Source organism: Erpetoichthys calabaricus, chromosome 14 (genome assembly GCF_900747795.2).
Source record: "Erpetoichthys calabaricus chromosome 14, fErpCal1.3, whole genome shotgun sequence".
Taxonomy (NCBI): Eukaryota; Metazoa; Chordata; class Cladistia; order Polypteriformes; family Polypteridae; genus Erpetoichthys; species Erpetoichthys calabaricus.
The window spans coordinates 110,843,063-110,868,456 of NC_041407.2; the positions used below are offsets into that span (position 1 = coordinate 110,843,063).

Genomic DNA, 25,394 nt, shown 5'->3' on the forward strand with positions numbered 1-25,394 from the left:
CCACTCACATTGATTTATCCCACAATGCACTGCCTTTCACCTCCCACTATTTCTGTTGTAGTTTTCAAGGCCCTACCAGTCATATTGAATCTGTTCTCTCTACCTGGGCATTCAAATGGGCAAACGATCCAGACATAGGAGCCCCAGAAGACTGGCTGGATGGTGTGGGGTTTCGCTGCAGCTAAGGTTAGATGGACATTGTGGACACTGGGGAATGGGAAATGGAGCCTTAATAGGAATTGAGTTAAAATCCAACATATATTTGTGTGTGCAGTAGGGACGTTTGGCCCAAAGTGTCAGAGGGATTATGGTCGTTACTTTAACGTTACTCTGTTCCTTAACAAAACTGTTTAAGTTGTATGGCAGGGGTGTCGAACTCCAGGCTTCGTGGGCCACAGTGGCTGCAGGTTTTCATTCTAACTCTTTTCCTAATCATTGACCAGTTTTCACTGCTAATTATCTTCTTTTCCCTTCATTTTAATAGCCCAGTTTTTAAGGAGTCAGTCCTCTGAATTGATTCGTTGCTTCATTAAATGGCAGCCAAACAGAAATGAGATGTCAAACGAGCCAACAGATGACCAGCTAAACTGGGATTTCAAACTCCAGCCAATTTCTTAATGAGAAGCCCATTCTCGCTGTTAATTAAGCTCGTTATTTAATTCCATGGCCTGTTGCTGCTTTCATTCTGCCACAGCAGACATTTCTAAAAACTGTTGATGTTTTCTTTATTTTCAGATATTGTGTAATGGGCACAGGTGAGCTGCTCATGTGGCGGCTTGTTTTGTGTCTCATTATTGTTTGGCTGCTAATTAATGAAAAAGAGACAACTATGGGGCCTGAGTCAAGTTAATTAAAACGTAAGGCAAAAGAAGTTAATTAGCAGCAAGAACTGGTCACTAATGAAGAAGATGGTTAGAATGAAAACCTGCAGCCACAGCAGCCCTCCAGGACCGGAGTTTGGCACCCATGTTGTATGGAGTGATGGAACTGTTTTGGATTGTATTTTGTAATGTGTGAATAAAACTTACTTTTACAAAAATAAAAAAACCCTGTTTTACTCGAGGATCTACCTACCATGGAGGCTTCACTTGGCCCTGGATGACTTGCTGGTCCTGAGATTAGTGGATGCGTTTGACTGCCATGCTCTTTCCATGCCCTCACTGGGTTGTGCCTTTGGTTTCTTGAAGAACTCAAGCCTGTAAGCCTTAACTTAGTGCTTCGTGTGTAAGCAAGTAGGTTTCGACCAGTGACCGCCACCATCGCCTCGAGGGGCATTTCTATCCCCCACATAAAATCAGTGGGGGTGAGAACCACCCAAAGAACACCCCTCTCTAGGAAGTCCGTAATAGACAGTACTGTCCCCGGAGGACAATGTCACTGGCATGCTGTCGCAGGTGACCTACTGTGCAGTGCACTGATTTCCGTCAATTCTACTCGTAATTTCCTGATGTAAACGAAAAAATGGCAGATGGTGACAATTTGCTGATAATCTTTTTGGGGTTCATGTGCGCCATCCTAAAAACGATGACAAATGTTGGCCCAGCGTGTGTGGGGCAGCAGCGATCGATGGAGAGATCTCTGCTCACCTGGATGTGCTGCTGTCTTTTCCGTTTTTTTTTTTTTTTTTTAACATTTTCCAGCCCCCGACAGCTGTTTTTCCATGGAGACCTCTGTCTGCGGGACAGCTGGGCGTGTCGATCCCAGAGTGACCTGTCCGCCGTTGTTTTTCATATGTGGGAAGCCCCCCTATGGCTCTGTTGTGCATGTGCGAGTGTGTAGGAGGGATGGGCCAGTCGACCCCCTCCCCTGCCCTGCCAAGTCTTTCCTAGCTCTCCGTCCCGGTGCTAGCCACAAATGCTGTATTTATTCACTCAAGCCACTAAATGCTCTCCTCGAGAAAAGAGGTGAAAAAACAGCAAACTCCAGCCCCCCCCCCCTTTATTCACTTTTCCAGAGGGTGCTGTTTGATTGGCAGCAGGGAACGAGAGAATCATTTTTTTTTTCTTTTTTTTTTTAACCTAAGGCTATGCTCTGTGATTGGCTCTCCTGCTGACATCTCCAAACTCCCCGTTCCCCCTTCATCTTTTAATATCTGCCTCTGGATGAGCTGAGAAAGAAAGAGAGAGGGAGAAAAGGAGCTACCTAGAGGAGGAGGAGGAGAGAGAGACAGCAAGAGCAAGAGCCAGGGCTCGGGTTAGAGACTGAGAGCCTGACAGGAAGGCTTTGCAGCAGCAGACATCTGCTTTCTTCAGCGTTCACTGATAAAGAAGTGAGAACACCGACCTCCCCGCTCACTGTCACAAGGAGCAGGCAGCCCTTGGTGCCTCATGGATTTGAACCTGCTCGGATCTCTCCTGTGTATCTGGCTGAGCAGCTCCACAGTGTTCGGCGGCTATCCCATCTGGTGGTAAGTCCAGGGCGCCCAGTGGCTCCAGTCGTCCCAGTGCCTCGCTCGCTCGCTCGCTCACTACCTGGTGCTTTTGTAGATGAGAAGTGCGAGCCGCGTTATGTATATGTGTGTGTGTGCGTGTTTGGGAGAGACTTCTGTAACCTCGGGGCTTTCTACCTTTTTTTTTTTTCTTTTAAAGTTTATTCCTTATTGCATTTTTCGTACGTTGTGCTTTGAAGTGTGTTTTTACTACGTGGTGGCTCACTTTCTTTCTTCCTTTCAACGGCAATTTGCTGGGTTCCCATTTTGCCAACCTTGGGCCATTTACTGATGGGGCTGCGGTTAGCCATATTGTCAACTTGATTGTTTTATTTAGTGTATTTTGTTCGCTTTGCGCTCTAAAGCAGATGCGCGTTATACCATATCACCAAAGATCTGGTGGATGGCGTATGCAGGGGTGCCATTTGTGAAGTTTAGTGGCTAAATCAGATACATTCCTCTCGTCTGTCCATATTGCAAAGAAGAGCTGACCGAAATGTACTTTCATGCAACTAGGAAGTGAGAATTCCCTCCGTGGCATTACATGGCACAGTGTTCCAGCGGCACTTGAAAGAATGAGATGTAGGGAGGTGACCAGTCAAGGGTCCTGACTGCAGCAGCCCGGCTTCATCTTTAATCTTTGCATGCAGAGCTGTCTCCGCTTTGTTTTTGTCCCTGGTAGTCGGCGGGGAACTATGGCATAATTACCCTCTGTTTCAAGTAGGTGTAGAGGTGAACTTGGAAAAACGCATTCAGATTTTAACTAAGACACCTCACCTGATACAGCCGTGCTGTAATTCTATAAATATGTAAATCAAGTAGGATGTTATGAGTCAAAAGGCACTAGAAAAACATCAAATCACTGAAAGGCCTGGCACAGCGACGTGATCCGATAACACATTAGTGAGTAAACCATGGGAAGAGACCTTCAGAGCTGAGCAGAAGAAATAGAATTTGAGTGAACCGCAATGTAATGTTTGTGCAATAAAAGTTGGATATTAGTCAAATGTAGGACTGGCGGTCTTGGTTGGGCTGAGAGCCCTGTTCTCATCAAAACTCTTGTCATGTTCTAGAACATAGTCAAATCATTATTAGAAAAATGTCATCTTCCTTACTGGTAAACAACTTGACCAGAAATCCACAGAGCAGCACAATCTGAAGCGAATCCTTACTTTAGATCAGGCAGCATCACTGACAGCAGGCCCAACTACAAGGCAGCAGAAAAATAAATAAAACTCCAACATCGTAAAGAGGGCCAACAGAATGGCAAGGGCACCCTGAATGAAGAAGCAGACAAAAAAACAAAGTCCAGAAAAGCTGCTTTTATGGCACAAAGCAGACTGCCGGGGTGTGCAATTTGCTCTTCTCGCTGATATACAGAACTTTATAAACGAGGCTCTGTCAGCCCAGACAATCTGTTGTAGCTGTGAGGAACAAGTCTGCTGCTTCAGTAGAATTGGATGAAAGGCGGCCGCAGCCCCCTCTCGAGCACACGCGCCAGTTTGGGGTCTCCAATTAAAATGACTTCACATTTCTGGAGAAGATAAGAAGAGTGGAGGAAAGTGTAAAAATGTGTGCAGAAATGGGGAAGCAAGGGAACTAAGTGTGAAAAACGTGGTGTGATCCTTGATATGACTCCGTTTAAAGTTATCAGGGGAGAAGAGCATTTTCTTTTCATTTCAGAGCAGTAAATTGAGTCACGCCTTATATAGCACCTTCCATAATGTCACAGTGAAAGAGGAAGCACGACCATTTTAAGAATTGACCCTAGCGTCACAAATCCATCACCACACTGGGATTTTACTTTGGATGAATTGCTCAATGCCTGTTGGAGGTCTTGAGTGATGCAGACCAATATAACAGTAGGAACCCATTTAGATGGATGGATGGATGTAAAGCATACCGCTGTTACAAGTGATAGTCACAGTGTAATGATTAATTCAGTCATTCAGCATTAACTGCACCTCCTTTGTCCATTGTAAGCTTGTAGTGGGCTTGTATCTATCCTGGTAGCCATAGGAATGAGGGCAGCAGCCAGTCCTGCAAGAGACGCCAGGCCATCACAGGGCACACTCAGGCACAAGCCCAGACTCACTCATTCAGACGTGCTAACAAGCACATCTTTAAGTTAGGAGAGGAAAGTGGTGTACACAATTCAGTTCATGTCTACGCGTGGAGAACAACATCCACACAGGCGGGCCAGGAATCAAACCAGAGTCTCTAGAACTGTGAGGAGGTAATGCCAACCAATGCACCACCACACCACCCAACAAATGCTCATCTCCAAACTACGCATAAATTATTGGCGCAACCAAAAGAATTCTTTAAGTTGTCAACCCAATCATCTATTCATCCATTCTCTTAACCCTTTATTCCACTTTAAGGACATTCACAGCTGGAGTCTATCGTGGTAGCATTAAGTGCAAGACAAGAACCCACCTGCTGGGACAGGGCATCAGTCCACTGCAGGGCGCACTCTCTCTTTTCTCTTACACACACAATTACTCATAAGGAGTCGGTTTTCAGAGTCATCAATCAGGCTAATGTGCATGTCTTCAGGATGTGGGAGGAAAATAAGAGTACCTGAGGGAAACCCATGCAGATACGGGGGCCAGCTATGAGGTGACCTGGCCAAGCTTCGAACCCAGTGTCCCGAGACCGGAACACAGCACTGCTGACCACTGCACCTGCATTCTGCCCTCCTGCCCAGTACTTATTTTAAATGTTACATGTCATAATGAGTGTAATCAGATAGAGTTTTACAGTAGCAATAAAAGGGGAGACGTAATGCAGCCCACAGAACAGCATATGGGCCAGCTGCCTTTCAGCCATAAGCCCCCGATTGATCCCCAGATAGGATCAGGCCATAGGCTAGGATACGGAATCTGTTTATCTAATCTTTAACACCGTGCCGTTCACAATATCTATCTATCTATCTATTATATAGTGCCGTTCATACTATCTATCTATCTATCTATCTATCTATCTATCTATCTATCTATCTATCTATAGTGCCGTTCATACTATCTATCTATCTATCTATCTATCTATCTATCTATCTATCTATCTATCTATCTATCTATCTATCGCATTTATTTGTCTACTAATATTTAACTGAAGATGAGGAGTGTTTAAACGTATGGCTGTGACAAGACTAAAAGCAGTCCAACTTCAGGCGGCTAAATGTATTTAACGCTTTCTTGATTTCTGCCTTAGGCTTGCTAATATTTTTCTGAAGCACTCTGGTTTAGTACCTGGAGTAACCACGAGATCCAAATTCTTTATAGACATATTTAGATTAAGTCAAATCAAGGACACGATATTCAAAATGATGAACTAAGTGGGTTAGAGTAGGTATGATCTGTTTAATTTGTTAGAATTGTGCAAGGTGCTATATAAATCGAATGTGATTGGTAAAAAGCGAGTTTACACACAGCAGCATGAATGCTTCCAGAGTCTGAATTGGTCACCTGATGTGCTTTTACTCTTTGACCCCTGTGGACAGACCCCATTCCTTTGTATTTTCCTATAGTGTTGACGTTGCCAGGGCACAAAGTGAGCTATGCCATGTAGGTGGTGTCTTTATGTATTTCTATGTATAATGGACATGTGTTACTATGTCGTGTTTCTACTTTTGGCCGTGTTGGGACAATGGCTCTGTAATCAATGCTGATGGCCTCCTAGCTCCAGACGCACTGAACCCTAGCTCGGTCCCGGTCAGTGTGAGGTGTGCATGTTCTCTCTGTGTTCAGAAAGCTTTTCTTTGAAAGCTCCAGCCTCCGTTAACATCCAAAACCTTTGTGTTAGGTAGACTGGTGACTCTAAATTGGTGGGAGACCCATGCTGGACTGATTTTTTCTTTGTACCCAATGTTCTCATGTTTGGCTCTTAGTCTCCCGTGATCTCTTAATGGCATTAAAGGGTCTGAACGTGTAATGATTTTACTAAGTAATCTACAATTGGATGTGCTCACCTAAGGTCTCATCTCTACTTCTTTTCATTTTCAATGCTTTTACATTCAAGCTCAATTCACTCTGTTGATTATGCTATAAAAACTGCATTCATAAAATACTTTTGCACAAATATTCAATAAAAAAAACTCACTGTGAAAGGCGCTATATAAAGGCTCTTCCTTGAAACATTTTGAGGCAGACACCACACATTGATAATGTAAAATCGATCTGGAGTGTTATGTGAGGAGAAGTCAAGTGCCACACAGGACTAAAACTGGGGCACTGGGGACACAAAATCAGCATCCAGTAGTGATCTGCAAGACATTACAATGGACATATTAATTGTGTTGTTTGCCTTGTTTTTATTGATTTTAACACAACAATTACAGTAAGGACCAATGCGCTGGTATCCCGAAGGTTGCCAGTTCGAATCCCCATCACTGCCAAAAGAGATCCTACTCTGCTGGGCCCTTGAGCAAGGCCCTTAACCTGTAATTGCTCCAGGGGCGCTGGCTGTACAATGGCTGACCCTGCGCTCTGACCCCAAGGGGTATGCGAAAACTAACAAATTCGTAATACAAGAAATTGTATACGGTGAAATAAAGAACAAAAACAAAAAAAAAACCAATGTGCTCTACTGTGGCCAGTCCCTTTGCTGTCCTTGTAGAAGTTTACTAAGTCCATGCATCAAACACACTACAGAGCCAAGGTGTGATGAAAAGTTTGAGCAGTTTGTATGAAGTTCTCTTACACAAGACAAGGCCACACTGCATGTCATTCTTTTGCACTGGAGCAGCGGCTTTCACGAGGACAACATCACAGCTGCCACCAAGTGCCAGACATCCAGCTGATATGCGTTACCCTCGGTGGCTCTTCTTCTTTTGAGTTACTTCAAGTTGCCATACACTGTGGCTGTTGTCTCAGGAGTGACGATGGTGTTTGCTACACATGCACCCTGCCACACTCAACCACCAAGACACGGGGCTCCCCGATGCATCGGGACGATGGCAGAAACCATTTTGAATTGTGGCAGAGGAAAAGCACAGACACCGAGCCATAATCTGTTCCCACCCGTGCCTGCTCAACTTGCATTCTCTCATCTCTCATAATTACCATTTTCCTATTTTGATTGCCCCCTTCTAAAGCCTGCTGTTTAAGTTGTCCCTTCAAGCTCCAATTTAACCTTAACACATATAGCAGCACCTCAATACTTGCTCCTTATCAAATATATTGATTGTGAGGTGTGTGACAATGCATGGCTTGATGTAGCCTGTCTTTATTTTTCATGCAGTACCGGCCTTTGTCTTTGTGACTGCTGAGCTTGCCGTTTAACACATTTCAGGTGTTGTGACAGAATGGTCCATAAAACAGCATCGTGTTCTTCCACAGAAGGCCCTCACTAAGAGCTTTACTAGGCAGCCTGTTTTTGATTTTCTTTTTTTCTTATAGTACTGTACCTTTCATTCTGGTTGCTATGATTATACACTTTGCAGACAACCTGTGATTATTTCGATTGTTTTTACTTTAATTAAGCGCGTTGTTATGGCACAATTTGCAAAACAACCTGTCCTTATACAGTGAAAATCAAATTAAGAATTATCTCAAAGTAGCTCACTAAGTCACCTTTTTTTTTTTTTTAATTTGACGACGGCCCGTGTAACATTAAAAGTTACTTTTGTTTTTTTTTACTTTTTTATTGTGTACAGCACAGTGAGTCTGTTACTCCAGTTCACAGTGCAGCTGCTCTGGACCCTTTGAATTGGGATTTAAAAGCCTCACACACGTGTGGATGCATGCGAGTTGCTTTCCTGTTTATAATTCAATGTTACGTTTTGACTTTAAATATGCGGAGTTTCATTCTTTCATATAATCTTTGTAATCATAAGTGATCAAAAGTGAGAGTGTCCTTGTACATGTGAACCTGCTCTGATGACGCACTTTAAGAACTTAACATTGTCATTTTCTGTCATGATTTTCATTTTGCGGAGGGCACTATCTTGACGTACTTTCATATCAGTCTGTTCTTTTTTATTGAATAATCATCACAAATCACGTTAGTTAGCAATCTGTCTTGACTTTCCGTATTGTCTTTCCCTGAGTGCCGTGACAATGCACTTTATTAAGTGAATGTCTTTTAAATTTCTATCACTTTCCGAGTAATTTAAGTGAGAAGTCAAGCAAAACGACCCCTTTTATTGGCTAACTAAAAAGATTACAATATGCAAGCTTTCGAGGCGTCTCAGGCCCCTTCTTCAGGCGAGATGTAATAATCAGAGTAATTTAATAAATAAGTGAAGAAAGTGGCCGGCCCTGCTGAGGCCGTTATCTCAGGCGTGGCAGTGGATTTTGAACTCATTAAGGGGTCATGATGCTCAGGCCTGTTGTTTAGGACCAGTGAATTATTAATAGAAAAGAAGAAAGGACACCGGTCAGGACTGTAAGGTCACATCAGCAAGGGCCATCCTGCAGAGATGCCGAGAAGCAAAGCACAAGGTGCAGTGGACATTTGCAGTGAAATGTGTTTCAGTGTACAAGTCGATCTCTCATTCTGACCTTCACCTCCCTTCCTCTGTCCTGACTGCCAAGCTGCAATATCAATTACCGGCAGATAAGCCAGTCGGAGGTCACGCACAGAAGAAAAGTTGGGCTAAAGCCCTAGGCTGAAGGTCAGCGTGTGACATACTGACCTCTAGGTGAAAGTTTTCTACAGTGTTTAGGTGATCAAAACATCGACGCTCAACGTGCTGCTGATCGGCAGTGACAGCGAGGCGCAGGAAACGAGTCACATAAGGGCCAGTCCTTTGTGATTACTAAAGAGCCAAAGCCACAAAGCTCAAGTTTGCTTTCAGGCACCACGCAGCCTGTGGAGTCATCATTGTGCCTTCTGAGTGCTCAGCTAACATTACAAGTCTTGAACAGACTGATACTGCTGCCCACTACTTCAGGCGCTCCCCGCAAAAGGAAGGGGAAGCAGCAACGCAAATGAACCAAGAAGCTTGACGGGTCCGTCTAAATGAAGTGTAAGTCTTATCACTGCCTGGTCGAACTGCCCAAAGAAGACACTTGCCAGGGTTCCAACATGTCATTATAAGGAAAAACAGAGAAACAAGCCTCGTCCTGCAGAGCGGGAGGCGCTAAAAACAGAATCCTCCCTTAGGTGACTCTATCGTACATCACGTGCCTGGTCTATGACACATGGTGCAAACTCCACTCTGTCATGTGGGGGCGGTAGGCAGCCACAGAAGTCTCCCTCTGCCTTTGTAGCTGGAGTGTTGAATCTTTTCAGGTTTTTCTTCTTGATCCGCGCTGTTTGTTAAAACATACATTCCCCTTTTCCATGCAGAAGCTGCCTGGCTTTGATTTTTGCAAGCTGCGTGCCTGTGGAGATTAGAATCATTTATCTTTGAGAGATAATTATTCCTTTGTGACTTGTCGATGCTTCAGGAAGACTGTTTTATTTATGAGTTTTTCTTGAGTGTTCGCCGAGCTCCAAGAAGCCTGGAAGGTGATTGCAAATTGCTGCTTCCTATCATTGAAAATGAAATGGATGCCATTAAGAATGAGGAAGTTGATAAGAATTGACATGTTCCCAGTGACGCTGGGATATAAATGAGTTCCTAGTCTCAACTCGTGCAGAATTTCACAGTTCAAAGGCCTCCTTTAAAAGGCAGAATTGTGCCTAACTGGCAGATCGTTAGGAACATTCCTTGATTCCAACTGCACTGGGTAAAACATGAAAGGGGGACACTGGGGACGTCCACCTCACAGACCCAGGCCACACATAGTGAATACGCAGTGCCACAATGGATGCCTTAGGAAATGGCTCCATTGTCCTTTAACCCTGATCAGCAAAACAGCAGGAGGGACAGAAGGACACATGAATGCATGGATGAATACGGTGGAAGGACAGATGGGCGCTTGCTTGAGGGGTCTCTCCCACCGTGTCTTTGTAAAGAATGAATGGATGTTGTGATCACCTGAATTGTTCATAAAACTTGATCATTCCCTAGAGATGAAGCCCACTCCTAAAGACCGCCATGAGATACCTCTCAGTTGGACAACAGGCACGGGCTGAGAATTTGGTCTAAAAAGTAAACGAAATAACGGCGGTGTGTTTCTAAAGCTGGACTCATCTTAGAAACTGCGAGGCATAGTCAGACAGGCCAGGATGACTATGACAATCAACTGCAATAACAAAGACAAGCAAAGCTCAGTATAAAAGGCAAAAGGGTTCTGGTGGGGTGTTACAATAAAATCGTTAATTATCACACCCGTGTAATTCAGTTCAGAGAATATCCTGGCATTGGAATGAACACTGGACTGGGTGTCACACTTAGGGACAAACCCCACACTCACTCGCATGGAGCTAATGTAGAGTCACCAATTAAGCTAACATGCACATTTCCCAGCAGGCTCTACAGCACAGGTGTTGAACTCCGGGCCTGGAGGGCCGCAGTGGCTGCTGGTTTTCATTCTAACCCTTTTCCTAATCAGTGACCAGTTTTCACTGCTAACTAACTTGTTTTCCCTTCATTTTAATAGCCCAGTCCATCCATCCATCCATTTTCCAACCCGCTGAATCCGAACACAGGGTCACGGGGGTCTGCTGGAGCCAATCCCAGCCAACACAGGGCACAAGGCAGGAACCAATCCTGGGCAGGGTGCCAACCCACCGCAGGACACACACAAACACACCCACACACCAAGCACACACTAGGGCCAATTTAGAATCGCCAATCCACCTAACCTGCATGTCTTTGGACTGTGGGAGGAAACCCACACAGACACGGGGAGAACATACAAACTCCACGCAGGGAGGACCTGGGAAGCGAACCCGGGTCTCCTAACTGCGAGGCATAATAGCCCAGTTTTTAAGGATTTAGTGCTCTGAATTGATTGTTTTCTTCATTAAATGGCAGCCAAACAGAACTGAGATGTCAAACGAGCCAAGAGATGACCAGCTAAATTGGAACATCAAGCTTAAGCCAATTTCACTCCAACCAGTTCCTTAATTAGATGCCAATTCTTGCTGTTAATCAAACCAATTACTTAATTCCACAGCTTGTTGCTGCTTTCATTCTGCCACAGCAGACATTTCCAAAACTGTTGATTTTCTGTTTTTTCTAAGAACGCAGTCGATATGTTTTGGTGACCTCGGAGATGAACCTTACTGAGGCCCTCACCTTTCTTTATGTTCAGATAATGTGGTTAGCTGGTGATGTGGCAGCTTGTTTTGTGTCTCATTATTGTTTGGCTCCTCATTAAGGAAAAAGAAAGAACTAAGGGGTCTGAGTTAAATTAATTAAAACAAAAGGCAAAAGAAGTTAATTAGCAGCAAAAACTGGTCACTAATGAAGAAGATGGTTAGAATGAAAACCTGCAGCCAGTGCGGCCCACCAGGACTGGAGTTTGACACCCCTGCTCTACAGGGTCTAAGCACCTGAGTCACCTGAGTGGCGAGATGCGCCACTTCATGAAGTCTTCCATAGTGTGTGTGTGTGTGTGTTTGTGAGGAATTGAGTTCACCGCCTAGTCTAGGATTTCTAACAACATCCATCAGTTTGGAAGGTGCTAAGTAACATCTAGACAGTTCTAGACTGAGGTCAACTTGGCTCCTCTTGGCACTTGTGAGAAATGGTGGCAATAATGTAATAAATATATAAGAATGTAAGAAAGCAAATGAGGAAGAACAAAGAAAAATAAAAAGCCTAACACATCCGTACACACACACACATATTCATTTTCCAATCAAGAAACCCCTCAGTTTTAAGATCACCAGGAGCTTGAGGTTCAAGGCAGGAACCAAACCAGTCCAGTATGCAGCACACTCATATATAGACCCACATTCACACAAATTGCCAATTAACTTAAATCACACATATCTGGGATGTGACCAGAGTGTGACAAGAACAGGAACTGAACCGCATCTCCTGGGGTTATTAGCCTTCACCATCACAAGGCGCTATAAATAACAACGAGTTAATCAGCAACAAAATAAATGTCTGGATAAATTAGTAAGACAGGCCCCTGGCTAATAGGGTGCAACACCCTCGTACTACTAAGACAGGCACAATAAGTCTATCAAAGTGACAGTCAAACTGATTACCCAGCTACTTACTAATTACTTGACTTGAATTACGTGGATAGGACTGGAGAGCTTTGGTGGGCTGCATGGCCTGTTCCCATCCGGACTGTTCTAATGTTCAAAGAAATGGGTAGACGTACAAGCGTTACAAATACCAAGTAGGCAATGAAAGCTTGTCCTGGCAACATCAAGCACCAACAAGAGTGAATGGAGGTTCATCACACAGCACCCCCATGAACACGGTTGGCTTATCCAGAGGCACTTATTACTGAAACCGTGAACGGCTACGAGAGACTGGGAGAAGCTGAGGGAAAAGAGTGAAAAGCAGCATGTGGCTGAGAAGAATACGTGTTACCTTCTACACAGGGCAGAAATCAAAGGCAGCTCTCTGCAGCTACGAGACAGACATACATCTGTACACCTAAGTGTAGCAGCACGACACCAGTCAGCACATATCCAGCAGTGATAACAGCACTACATTATCTAACTGAGATTTTATTTTTTTCCAAAAATCTTTATATCGTCAAGTTGACATTTTATCACACAGGTCCAAATAAGACATCCATACAAATAAAAAACAAAACATGATTGATTCAATAAGTATTCAACATCTTGAGTCAATGTTATATCACATACTGGTATTACAGAGTTCTGAAGTTGAACAAATACCAGGTCCTTTAAAATTTGGTGCTTTAATACAGCCCAAAAAGGTGAAAATGCCCCATTTGTGTGAGGTGAATACTTTGTAAAGACACTGTATGCACTACAAGGGTGTGTAGCCTGGGGCAGGGGCTTCACCACGTTGGCATAGGGCTGGATTGACTCTCACAGAAACCCTCCAGCAAGTAGAAAGAGAAAGACACACGTGTAGCAGAAAAGGTTTCAGAAATGTCAATCTGGGAATATTGGGATTACTTGGAGGCGGCATCCCCTACATATGTACTTTGTGTCCCAAAAGGGCATTTGGTAGGGGCACAGAGTGTGTGCAATGTTTCACCAAGATGCTGAAGGAAAGGCAACCCAAGTACTGGCATAAAATGTCTGACCTTCTTCCTTTAAAGACAATGAGGCTGGGAAAGAAACCTGAGACAGAAATATGTCCTGGCCACTCCACTCAGAAAGATACCTATGGAGAACAAGAGCAGCCGGGAGGTGCCTTAGACACCTAGGCATTTCGGGGCACTAAAGGCCCATGCCTGGGTGAAATCAGGGACAGGAGCGGGCTGGGTCTTCAAACCGGCCAACGAGTGAGGTGACGAGGTCGAACCTCTCGGCCCGTTACTCATTGTTATTTTCTTAAAATTTGTGACGAGTATGCAGCTCGCTACTCGCTATGCGCCTATATCTAAACTGTTGGCAAACTTAATCTGTACATTGTTGTTTGGACACAGCGTAAAATTTGACGACATGCTTAGAAATAAAATTTAATGAAAAATAAAAATGTAGTAACACGGCTTACACGTTATTAGAGTACACATCAAATGTCAATGTCATGTTCAAGTGCCAGTACCCTGATAGATAGATAGATAGATAGATAGATAGATAGATAGATAGATAGATAGATAGATACTTTATTAATCCCCAAGGGGAAATTCACATACTCCAGCAGCAACATACTGATAAAAACAATATTAATTAAAGAGTGATATAAATGCAGTGCAAGTTAAAAAATGCTAAGGTGGAGAGTGCGAGGCAAATATAACAGACAATAACATTGTATAATGTTACTGTAGGCCAGTAGTTGCTCATTTACAATGGAATAAATGATAACCGAGGTTAGAATGAAAACCTCACATGATTGAAATGTTCCATTAACTTAACGACGAACTATAAATGTTCCGTCCTAATATTAAAAATTCCTATCCTGTGCTTTATAACTTTATTTCATCATACTAATAGTCGCAGCTGAAAACCACTAATTATCGCTCAATAGTAGCTTAGAAACTTAAATTTAATGTCTAACCATAACCAGTACATAAAATTTATGACATGGCCAGACCAGACACCACGGCCCACCAGGCATTACCTAAATGCCCTAATGGCCAATCTGCCCCTGATCAGGGGTCAGTACAATGAGTTCTTGCCTGAGTTCCTGGAGTAAATGTAAGGATGCCCCTAACTGAAAGTGAAGCAAGGGCTTGGTAGTAAATGACTCCAGGATTGGGCTTAAAGCTGCCTCATGGACCTGGACTAGCTAAGTGAGAACATGGGTGTACAGCAAGCATGTAGCCAGTCGGCTGAAGGGAGAGATGCCAAAGCTAGGTGAAAGAAAAAAAGAAACTGAAACTGATGATTTGGTGTGGTTTTGTGGTGAGAAAGTGGGTAAACCAACCAGCCCACCAGAAAGACGAGTTTAAGACCTGTGTAGTTAAACCCAGATGGTGTATTGTGCTGCAACTGTCTTTTTGTGTTTCTTCCTTGAGCTTATTTATGTTTAATAAATGTGCCAGTTTTAGCTTATTTGAGCCTCCTTGTTGCTTTTCAGGGTAGAGAAGGCTGCCACAGGTGCCCATAAGGTCTGAGTGTTTTAAGTCTTGCAAAGTTAACTGGCAATGAATGAAACAAAAATGTAAACTCCAGTTAATGCAAATGTTAGACAACATTCCAGTACTGATCTCTTTAGAACAGCACAGGGTGGTACACTGTTCTTTTTTTTATCAATATTATATAACTCTCTGCAAATGATAGATAGATAGATAGATAGATAGATAGATAGAGACTTGCAAAGGGCTGGCATTCTTTCCTGTGTTATTTCCTGCTTTGTGCCAAGTCCTGCTGGCATAGGCTTGGCCCCCAGCATCTCAATTTGATTAAGTCGGTCTGAGTATGCAATTAAATGTGTTTTTATTTTTCATAAAAATAAAGTTTTACTTGAGGAATATTCTGTGCTTAAAAGAGTTTTACATGGATATACATATCAAAAAGAATTAAACAGCAAATAAACAGAAGACTAGAGAGAAACAACTTGAATTAAATTTCCCTGCACTCCCCAGCTCAGGTCTGCCATCACATCAAACTGGCATTCTTACATATCCTGTTCAGACAGATGCACAGATCTAGTGCCACCTGGGTTGGTTACGGAGTGGATGGTTGGCCTAACAGGGGCATCTGTACACCTGAGCAGATTTTTCCACACGGGGCTGCATAGACCTTCACAAGTTGGTTGTTCTTGTCGTTTTTTTTGGCTGTAGGGGATATAGCCGCATGCTCTCACTTAAACCTCAATGTCTTCATTGGGGAAACATACACACGCACACACACAACAAAAAACAGGTCTGAACATTTTTCAGAAGCCCCGTCACATTTTATCTGATCAGCCTCCAGCCATTGGACTGCAATGCAAGGCTTCAGAAAAAATGCAGCAAGGTTTCTTCTTTTCAGACACCACAGAAAAGTCCCCACCACAGGCTTCTGTGCTTTTTAAGTAGCGGTTTTGTTGTCCCGCTCAAGTTCAAAGCCTAGCAGACTCTGTCTGTGTGACTTCATTGTAAGCTGCTCATATCCCAGGTGTCCTCACTTGATGCTGCCAGTACCTTTGCCCCGCTGCTGCTCTCGTCATACCAGCACTTTAACTTTTTCATTTATCTCTTTAATTATCTTCTGCATCCAATCTAATTAATTTTGTTGTTTGAGAAATGTACCCATCAAACGGCCAGTGAGTGAAACATCAGTGGCTGTGTTGTTCCAACAGGTGAATGGAGTCCTCTTTTGTTCTGGCTTAGCCTTTTAACAGAGCGTAAGGTTCTGATGGCCCTGTATATATATCTATCTATCTCCCGCATGTACCTCTGACCTCTGGAGAGCACCCTCCATAATTACAGCTAATAGGTTGTTCGTACGTTGTAAAGGAGCCTCCACAACTGCCTGCTCATGGGGCAGGATGGAGGTCAGCAGTGCAAGCAGATGTAGGCAGGCAGAGGTCTCTCATGTTGGACAGCTCAAATTGCAGAAGAGCCAGAGGCGGCTGCTAAACCTTTCACTTCTGTCTCTGACTCTGATCTTCCGCTTGATGTCTCCCCTTCTGTCTGGAAAGCACTGATGGACAGTGAACACTGCGCAGTGTACATAGGTTCATGTCTGTTTTTTTGTGTTTTGAAGGAACGTGACTAACGTACTGTACCTCAAGATGCCCAGTGTCCTAAAGTGGCATACGCTTCCACCTGCTTCAGTTACTAAAATGTGTGTTGTTAAAAACAAGTTACATAGAAATGAGATTTTTCAAGCAGGTTGAAGAGCCCACCATTCTATTTTGTACATGTTTGTGATGATAGCCCTGATATGCTGAACCCATCTCAAACATGAAGGGCACACGACAGGATCAGTCCCAGGGAGGGTAGTCCATTTTAGAGTGCACCCCACTTCGACTCTTGTGAGAAACAGGAGAATCTAATAGAAGAACATGGTGGACACACTGGAGGTAATCCAGATGGGAACTGACCCTGAACCGAGCAATTGACGCAATTGTAACACACACACCAACCATCACAACAGTCTAAGTTTCTTAAAGATGAGCTCGTAACTGGACTGGAAACCATCATGAACGCTGCACCATTTATGTAGCCTACTTATACTGACTTATCAAGCAGGACGAGGCTCCTCTAGAGCCAGCAGCTCTGCTGCACTTTGGCTAAAAAGTTGCCCCTGAAACATTTTAAGAGGAAAAAAAAGACCATAAAGTTATCTCTGTGCAGTGAAGAAGAGCACAGCGTGGGCCTGGGGCTGAGTCAAAACGTTCAGACAATGTTGCTTGATTGCACAATGCATGTAGTTCTGTTTTCAAAATATTCTGGAATGTTCTGCTCGAAGGCGAGTCCCTGCCCAAGCCTCTTTGCAGATGCAGCTCTTTACTCGGATTATATTATGCCCCTCTGCGTTGATTCCTCTTTTAGTGCCCTGTGCCACCCTGCCCTTCTCAATGCCCCCTTTTTTTATCAGTTTTCATCTCGTCTCTTTTTTTAATTATCACACATTGCATAATACTTATAATAGCTTTTGTGTATATCCTTGCCAGGTCACATAAACCTTAATTATGGGTTTAATTTTATATTACTTTCTCAGAGGGAAGCAAAATACCCTCACACATGCACACAAACACCAGAGAGAGTGTAACTTGAGCAACCTACCCAAGAGCCAGTGAAGTGTGATGTTTTACAAGTGAGGCACTGAGGATGGCACATTGTCCTCCTGTCCCTGTCAGAAAAATAAATCTTAAGTCTTAAATTTGGAAAACTAAACCCTACAAGGGTTTTTTTTTTTAGTCTTCTTAGAGAGTCAAGGCTGGGGCGCTGTCAAGAGGCAGGGCCTGTTAAAGCCCATTGCGGCACTCCTTGTGTGATTTTGGGCTCAACAAAAATAAATTGTATTGTATTGTTAAAGGCGTAGAAGGAGACAGAGCAGGTAGCACTTGCATTTGAAGCAACTTGCAGCAAGCCAACGACTTTTCAGGATGAGGCTGTGTCTGGCATTTGGGATTGGCTTGAACGTCATTCTTTCCCATCCCCAAAAAATTGAAAATGCGTGAGCAGAGGACTGTTACTGGTATTTAACGCATGAGTCACCAATGACGAGAGCTGGTGCCGCTTAACAATGTGGCAACAGTAAAGTTCACCGAGTGGTAGTGAGCACATAAGGCAATCGGCACAATGCTTGTTTTGTGAAGAGCCCTTAGTAATTAATTACTGCTGATCTGCACTCCCATCAGAAGACAGCAAAGAATGGCCAACCTAATCTGGATGTTTTCAGGAGCGTATGGAGAACTCGAGCCATTACCTGCTAAGATGTTGAGATGACAGATGCAGGGGCATCCGTGTGTCTGCTCTATCATTCTTTCAGACACTCCATTGTCATTTCCTCTATCACACTCTTCCACTCCCTATGCACCGGCTGATGTAAAGATGATAGAGAGATGATTTTTTACAGACAGGCTAAATAGAAGGTTCAGGAGATTGCCGTCGGAGTTGTATAAATCATATTAAAACAGTCAACCTTTATGTTTCTAAAGATATCCTTCCAGGGTCACTGACTCAGCTGTCATCTGTATCTTTTTAATGCAAAGCAATGTCAGTCGGTCATCGTCCAACCCGCTATATCCTAACACAGGGTTATGGGGGTCTGCTGGAGCCAATCCCAGCCAGCACAGGGTGCAAGGCAGGAACAAACCTGGGCAGGGCGCCAGCCCACCGCAGGGCACACAAACACACACACCAAGCACACACAAGGGACAATTTAGGATCACCAATGCACCTAACCTGCATGTCTTTGGACTGTGGGGAAACCCAAGCAGACACAGGGAGAACATGCAAACTCCACGCAGGGAGGACCCGGGAAGCGAACCCAGGTCTCCTTACTGTGAGGCAGCAGCGTTACCACTGTGCCATGGTGCCGCCCCAACGTAATGTCAACTCTAAAAATAAAAAACACCTTTATGGAACGGTTAGACATCAATGCAACTGAATTTAGTTGAAACCTTATTCAGTATGCTTTTATTTCTGGATGGATTGTGCACTCCATTACAGCGCGCGGGTCAATACGTCATGTACTCTATGTCTGTAGAAGGCTGTGCTGCCCTCTAGTGCCCTAGACAGTACACCGTAATCCACAAGGATGCTGGTTCAATCCCAGGCTCGAGCTGCAGATGTGATGCTGAGGTTGGTGTTGAAGGTCTCGGTCATGACGCACCCATTGTCCATTTGTGCTTTGAGCAGAGCCTGGTGACAATCATTGACAGACGTTGTTAGAATTAAAAAATTTGCTAACATCCACCTAGAATGCGTGTTAACATTTTCCCGTGCTGTTTACAGTGTTTAACGGCATGTCCATTAGACTAAGACTCAGATCTCCTGAAACTGATTGCCCTTGAAAAGCAACATTACAAAGGAGCGTATTGGTGTCCCTGTGCTCTCATCGAAAAACTTATTTTAAAGCAACAACTCTCGATCCAACCTTGAAACCTGTTTGTCCTGTCAATTCTTACTCTGTGTTTCCTGAAGATGAGAAGTTCATCTTCTTTAATCTTTCCTTACAGTTTTGGAATCAGTGTAGTTGCTCTTCTCTGCTCTCTCTCAGGTACTGTTGTGTTCTTTTTAAGGTATTTTTAAATGACATTCAAAGTGTGGTGACACAAGTGCAATAGAAAGTTTAGCCATAGCCTCCCTTTGCTTTGTCTTCGCACCACCTATTGTGTGACACAATGATCGAAGGAGCTTTGGCCATTTGTTGTGTACACTGCCTGGATGTGAATACTGACAAGTCCACTAGCACACCCAAGCCTTTCTCTTAAGGCACACTAAAGTTTCAAAGCCCCCATTGTGTAATTATGTCCAATGTTTACTTCCTTATGTGCAAAGTGTTTTCATTAAATTTCATTTTTATTATATTCAGTTTCTTCACATACCTTCCCTGGTCCATCTAAGATGACTTTTTGGTAACCCTGCTGTATCTGCTAATCCAATTTGTTAAGTGTCATCTACAAAGTTACCCCGTTTGCTGCACCTTCTAGGTCATTTATTGAAATTAAACAGAGCAGCAGCCCCAGAATTCTCTGAGAAAATGATCTTAACTTTTAACTTATTATAATAAATAGTGGAGCCAGCACTGATCCCCACTTTTTAAAATCACCCAAAGTAAAAAAAGTTCTTATAGTATGTAATCACCATTGTGCCCTTAAAGTATATTATGGTGATGTTTGACATGGAAACAAATCACGTAAATAAAAAAATGTTTCTAAAAAGAATACTGGTCTTGAAAAAGAGAGCTGAGGATGCAAATTAGTTTGTTCTGCAGAGCAACATCATGTCCGTTGTATAAGTCGTTTACAAAAAACAAACAGGTCAACAATTAAAAAAGGACTGTTCTCATCCCGGAGTCAAACGTCACACCAGCACTGCTCATCATTGCCCCTTTTGTAATTTCAAACTGGTAGGTGAAAATAACAGAAGAATACGTTTACTCAAAGCAGAGGTTAATTTACTGCGGATATAAGCCAATGAAAATGAGAAAACCTACAATCACTTGGACTTCCCACCCTGTTCTGTGTGCCACTGAGCCAAACGGTGCAAATAAAGCAAAGGTCTCCACAAAAAGACACAGTGATGGAAGACAAAAAAGCAGACTACACTGCAGACACCACGAGCTAAGGAGTGACACATGACATGCAAAAATGAGGTTACAATTTGTAATTGGCTTACATTCAAAAAACTAAAATCATTTAGCAGCATTTGCCCACTTTACATATCACCCTAATGCATTTATTCTAGGAACACAGTTAGCCAATAAAAGGTGTCATTTTGCTTGGCTTTTCTCTACATTCATAATGGCTAACACGGTACAACACCCTAGTACTTCTAGGAACACAGAAATAGTCTCTCTATTATAATAAAAAAATCCTGGCACAAGACATGACTTTTTCAGAGAGATACTTTCACATCCCGCGAGACGAGACTTTGTGCCAAAAGATTTAACCAGGCCCGGGGCCAGAAATAAAAGACAAAGAGTAGATGACAAAGTAGAACATCGTAAAGAATTCAAAAACGTTGGCACGATACACACGCAGAGCAGGTTAGAGATAAAGAAAGTACGAAAATTCTAAAGTCTCAAAAAACTGATAGTAAAGATTGCATTAGTGCAAACAAACGGAAATGACTACTCAGTAAAATAACGGAACAGCGAAAAGAGATTGAATATATTGTTCAGATTTAAACTTTAAGTCAGAGACTTGTAGATCGTCTAATTCGTGTTGCCATCAGAGAAAGGTAGTGTTTCTTCCCAATGAAGATGCGTATTTGCGAGAATAAAAAGATTTGTTGTTTGGTGAAAGTGAAATCCACATATGCGAGTGGCAGAGACATGAAGTGGCTGGCACATAGTGCAGGCCGGAGGGGGTTGGCGACCGAAGCCCCCTAGTTTGTCAAAAATGCAAAAAAATTCTAAACCAAGCTCTCCCAACATATTTCATGGAATACTTTGAAGATCAAGAAGAGCTAAGCTGCACCTCATCTACGATCCTTTTTTCATATTGCTTCCCCATCAAAATGCTATGACGGTCATTTGCAATCTGCTGTAAGAGGTCATCCAAAAGTTGGCCAGCGACTACACCGGTCTCTTACCCAGGTGTACTACTAGAGCCTCTTGCCTCTGACCTTACAGAGTACCACTTGCCCCTAATAGATGGAGGAGAATCTCCAGTTTACTGAATTTATTAGCACTGGAGTGGGCACTGCCACTCACCCCTCTTCTCATCAAACTGCAGCTCCTCATGGTTTCTTCTCATTCATCACACTCCGGACCACTGCTGACCCCAGACACCATTCTGTGATCCATTCCTTCAGCTAGGTTTACGACCTAACATCAAAGTCTCAGGCTCAACCACCTCCCCTGATGGCTCACCGCTTGCACCGTATGCACTCGTCATCTAAACAGTGGCAGAATAGTCACAGCAGTTGTAAAATGGACAGTCGAAAAGGCCTAGTTTTAGAGCTTAATGAGCATTGAGGACAGACTCGTCGTAAAAAAGGTTAATCCAGGTGTCACTGAGACACCAAGAATGAAAGCATTAAACCATCTAAGATGTCTTGCATATTAGAAAACAGCCCTCCCAATGACCCTCAGCAAAGCATGACTGTGCAGCAGTTGGTGAGGAGGCTTAGCTTCAAAGCAATACGTTATCATTTACACAGTTGTAATTTGACTTTTGCTGTTGTGCCATTATCATCCCTGCCGTCTAACTGCACTTAGTCCTTTTGGAACTTACCAGAATGGCCTACATGTCTTACATGGCATCTGGGGAAGTCAGTACTGTGCATTTGGCAGATGAATGCTGAAAACGATTTTAAGAAAGAATAGGAAGTCAGCTCAGTGCAGCCCATGTATGGGATACTGAAAATCAAGCAAACAAATATCATTTTCAAACACAATACAGGGGTAAGTTTGCAAGAATCAAAAAGGGCAGCAGCTAAAAATAGTTTTTAAACTTGGCAAATGCTTAAAAGTAATGACAACAGTGTGTGTTTAAGAAAGAGGTTAGAACATGCAGGGTCCACGTCCCTAACACAGCTTGCATCAGGCAGCTCAAGCTGTTCAGATGTAAAGCGGTTTATTAAAAAAAAAAAAAGAAGCACAACACATCATCCAACATAAATGCAAACTGGATGTGCCGAGTGAAAAAAAAATCAACTCAGCATTTTATACCAAACACACAAAACGTTGAAGAAGAAGAAATCAGGCCAATAACAGCAGAGGCAATGAGCCCAGCAATGGCACCTCAGTGGGTGCAGGCTGAGCTTACCTCACCAAGTTCTGGGAACTAAACGCACAGCCGTCTGTCTGGAGGCTACGGCTCTGGTCGCTCACTACACACTGCTGATTGATGTGGAGGTGGGAGCATCACAGGGAGGGGAATCGTTTTTACAAGTAGCAACACAGCCACCCAACTCTTCTTTCACCTTAAAGTTTGAAGAAAGCCCCAGGAGGCATACAGCAGGAATGAATTTTGACAGCTTTGTTTGGGTCTGGCTGCCTCTAATCTCTGGCTCTGTAATCCCCCCCAACTTACCGATAACATACACACAAACACCTGTGCTTGGATGGGAGGGTTTCAGCACGGAGCCACTGCTGCGGGCAACAAGCAGAGAAATGCAAGCGCAACGTGGAGCTCCCCTTTCCCTCCCACAAGATTATGTCTTAGATGTCTTGAACTGCAAGACTAAGATGCTCTTAGAAAAAAAGACAAAAAGAGAGAGAGAGGGAAAGAGAGAGAGAGAGAGAGAGACAGACATCATTTCCTTACAGTATTCTGCCTCTCTGTCTGGAAAGAGGGGCATGACGTACCTACCACAGCAGCTCTGGAGAGGAACGCAAACTATGGGACAGACACAAGAAGGGGGATTCTCAATTTGGAGTTAAATTCCTGATAAGAATCACGCACGTACCACCCCAATTGTCCCTGGAAGGGAATTCCAACACATGTGTAACTGAAAACTGGAAATTCCATTCTTTTCCTCACTTTTATTAGCGACTGAATTTGATTCCAGAGCTCAACCCCATATTTGCAATGATTCACATCTATTAGAAATCTGCGCTGCAATTATACAACATTCTCGGCTTCTGCGTTCACTCACTAGTGGTGCAATGTACACTTCTATCCAATGCATTCTTACGTAGCACCCTTCTAACTAATGAGCTCATGGCACTAAAGAAGTGGTCATCAACCACTAACAAAAGAAAATCACAGTTAAAAAACAAAAAAAAAAAAGTTTAGAGGCACAACTTGAAAAAAAATTAAAGGAAAAATACAAAGCTTAAGAGCCAGAGTCAGTGCCAGGAGCCTGCTTAAATATTAAAATAATTATGGCTGAAACAGGCCTCAGGTGATGGCAAATGAATTGCCTTTACCAGACATTGGCAAATAGGAGGAACGTCAAAGAGCAGAAACGGATGTGTGACACGAATGTGCTTGTCTTTAAAATAAAAAAAAGAAGCAGCCAGTTGAATGTTCCTCCATTACCCTCCACCTTCACGTGCCATTTAGAAAACTTCAAAGGGGCTCATGAAGTCTGACTCCCCCTGTGAATCACTTTGACGAAGACTCCAAAGTGACTTTTCATGAGACTGCTGTCTTGTGGTATTTGTAATTTAAAAGGTCGGAGAAGCTAAAGAAAATTAGTCCAATTGGCTTTGTTAATCAATCCAAAAGAGGCGGCCTTTACTTGTGACTCGTGCAAAGCAACAAATTAGCAACTAGAAATGTAAAAGAGGTAAGCAGGATTCATTTTACTTGGGTCTTTTACTTACTGAAGTCATGAGGTGGGTTGAGCTCAACTACTGCCCAGTTATGTTGGCCTTGACTGAGCACAATGCACGTTTTTCTCAATTTCCTAAATGTTAATCACAGACATGAGTGTTCATGCCAAATAATACAAAAAGATCAGTAATATTACTCACAAATTACAACTCTGTTTAATTAATAGATCTCGTTAAAATCAGCATCCAAAGCTGACCACACTCCCCTGAGAGGAGCATGGCAGTGACAGCTTGACGTTGTCATCTTTTGCTTGTCAATGTCTGTTAAGGGTGGCACGGTGGCACAGTGGTAGCGCTGCTGCCTCGCAGTAAGGAGACCTGGGTTTGCTTTCCAGGTCCTCCCTGCGTGGAGTTTGCATGTTCTCCCCGTGTTGGCGTGGGTTTCCTCCCACAGTCCAAAGACATGCAGGTTAGGTGCATTGGCGATCCGAAATTGTCCTTGGTGTGGGTGTGTGTGCCCTGCGGTGGGCTGGCACCCTGCCCAGGATTTGTTCCTGCCTTGCGCCCTGTTTTGGCTGGGATTGGCTCCAGCAGACCCCCCCGTGACCCTATGTTAGGATATAGTGGGTTGGACAATGACTGACTGACTGACTGACTGACTGTCTGTTAAGTCTTACATTACCAACACTTTAAAGGCCTTGTTGATGCAATATGCTTTGAACTGCAGTACACTAAATCTGATGATCAGCCCGTCTTTAGAGCTTAACAGAACCAAAGAATGAAAGACCTTAGCTCTGAGGTAAATAATTCTGTAGATAATTCTGGTAATATTTCTTATGGACAGAAGAGACACACATTAAGCTTTGTAATTCAAGTACCCAAAAAATGTAACATTTGCTGTCTAACAAGATTACAAAAAAAAAACACAATAAAACAAAGTTGGCCTTGAAGGTAAAATCTGTAATGTTACATTAGATTAGATTAAATAAACTTTATTCATATAAACATTTGAAAAGAACAGAAATACCTTGGGTTGTAATTTTTGCTTGTTGAATGGAAGGAATCTCAAACGCCACTGCAGTGCCTTCAAGAAACTAAAAGATGCAAAAAATACATTGCTACTTTAAAATACAAAAGTGTGTTAAAATGTGAAAATAGGCTGACGACCTGCAATGGAGGAGAATGCCAAGCA

The 25,394-nt window shown here is 43.2% G+C and overlaps 1 protein-coding gene across 1 annotated transcript in view; it reads left to right on the top strand.

Moving 5' to 3' along the window:
- Window positions 1-1,958: 1,958 nt before the first annotated feature.
- The window catches only part of LOC114665464 (wingless-type MMTV integration site family, member 3), a 42,137-nt gene continuing 18,701 nt past the window's right edge, over window positions 1,959-25,394 (top strand). The window contains 1 exon segment of the mRNA XM_051918892.1: window positions 1,959-2,407. Within this exon segment, the coding sequence (XP_051774852.1) occupies window positions 2,328-2,407 (80 nt within the window). The 5' untranslated portion in view covers window positions 1,959-2,327.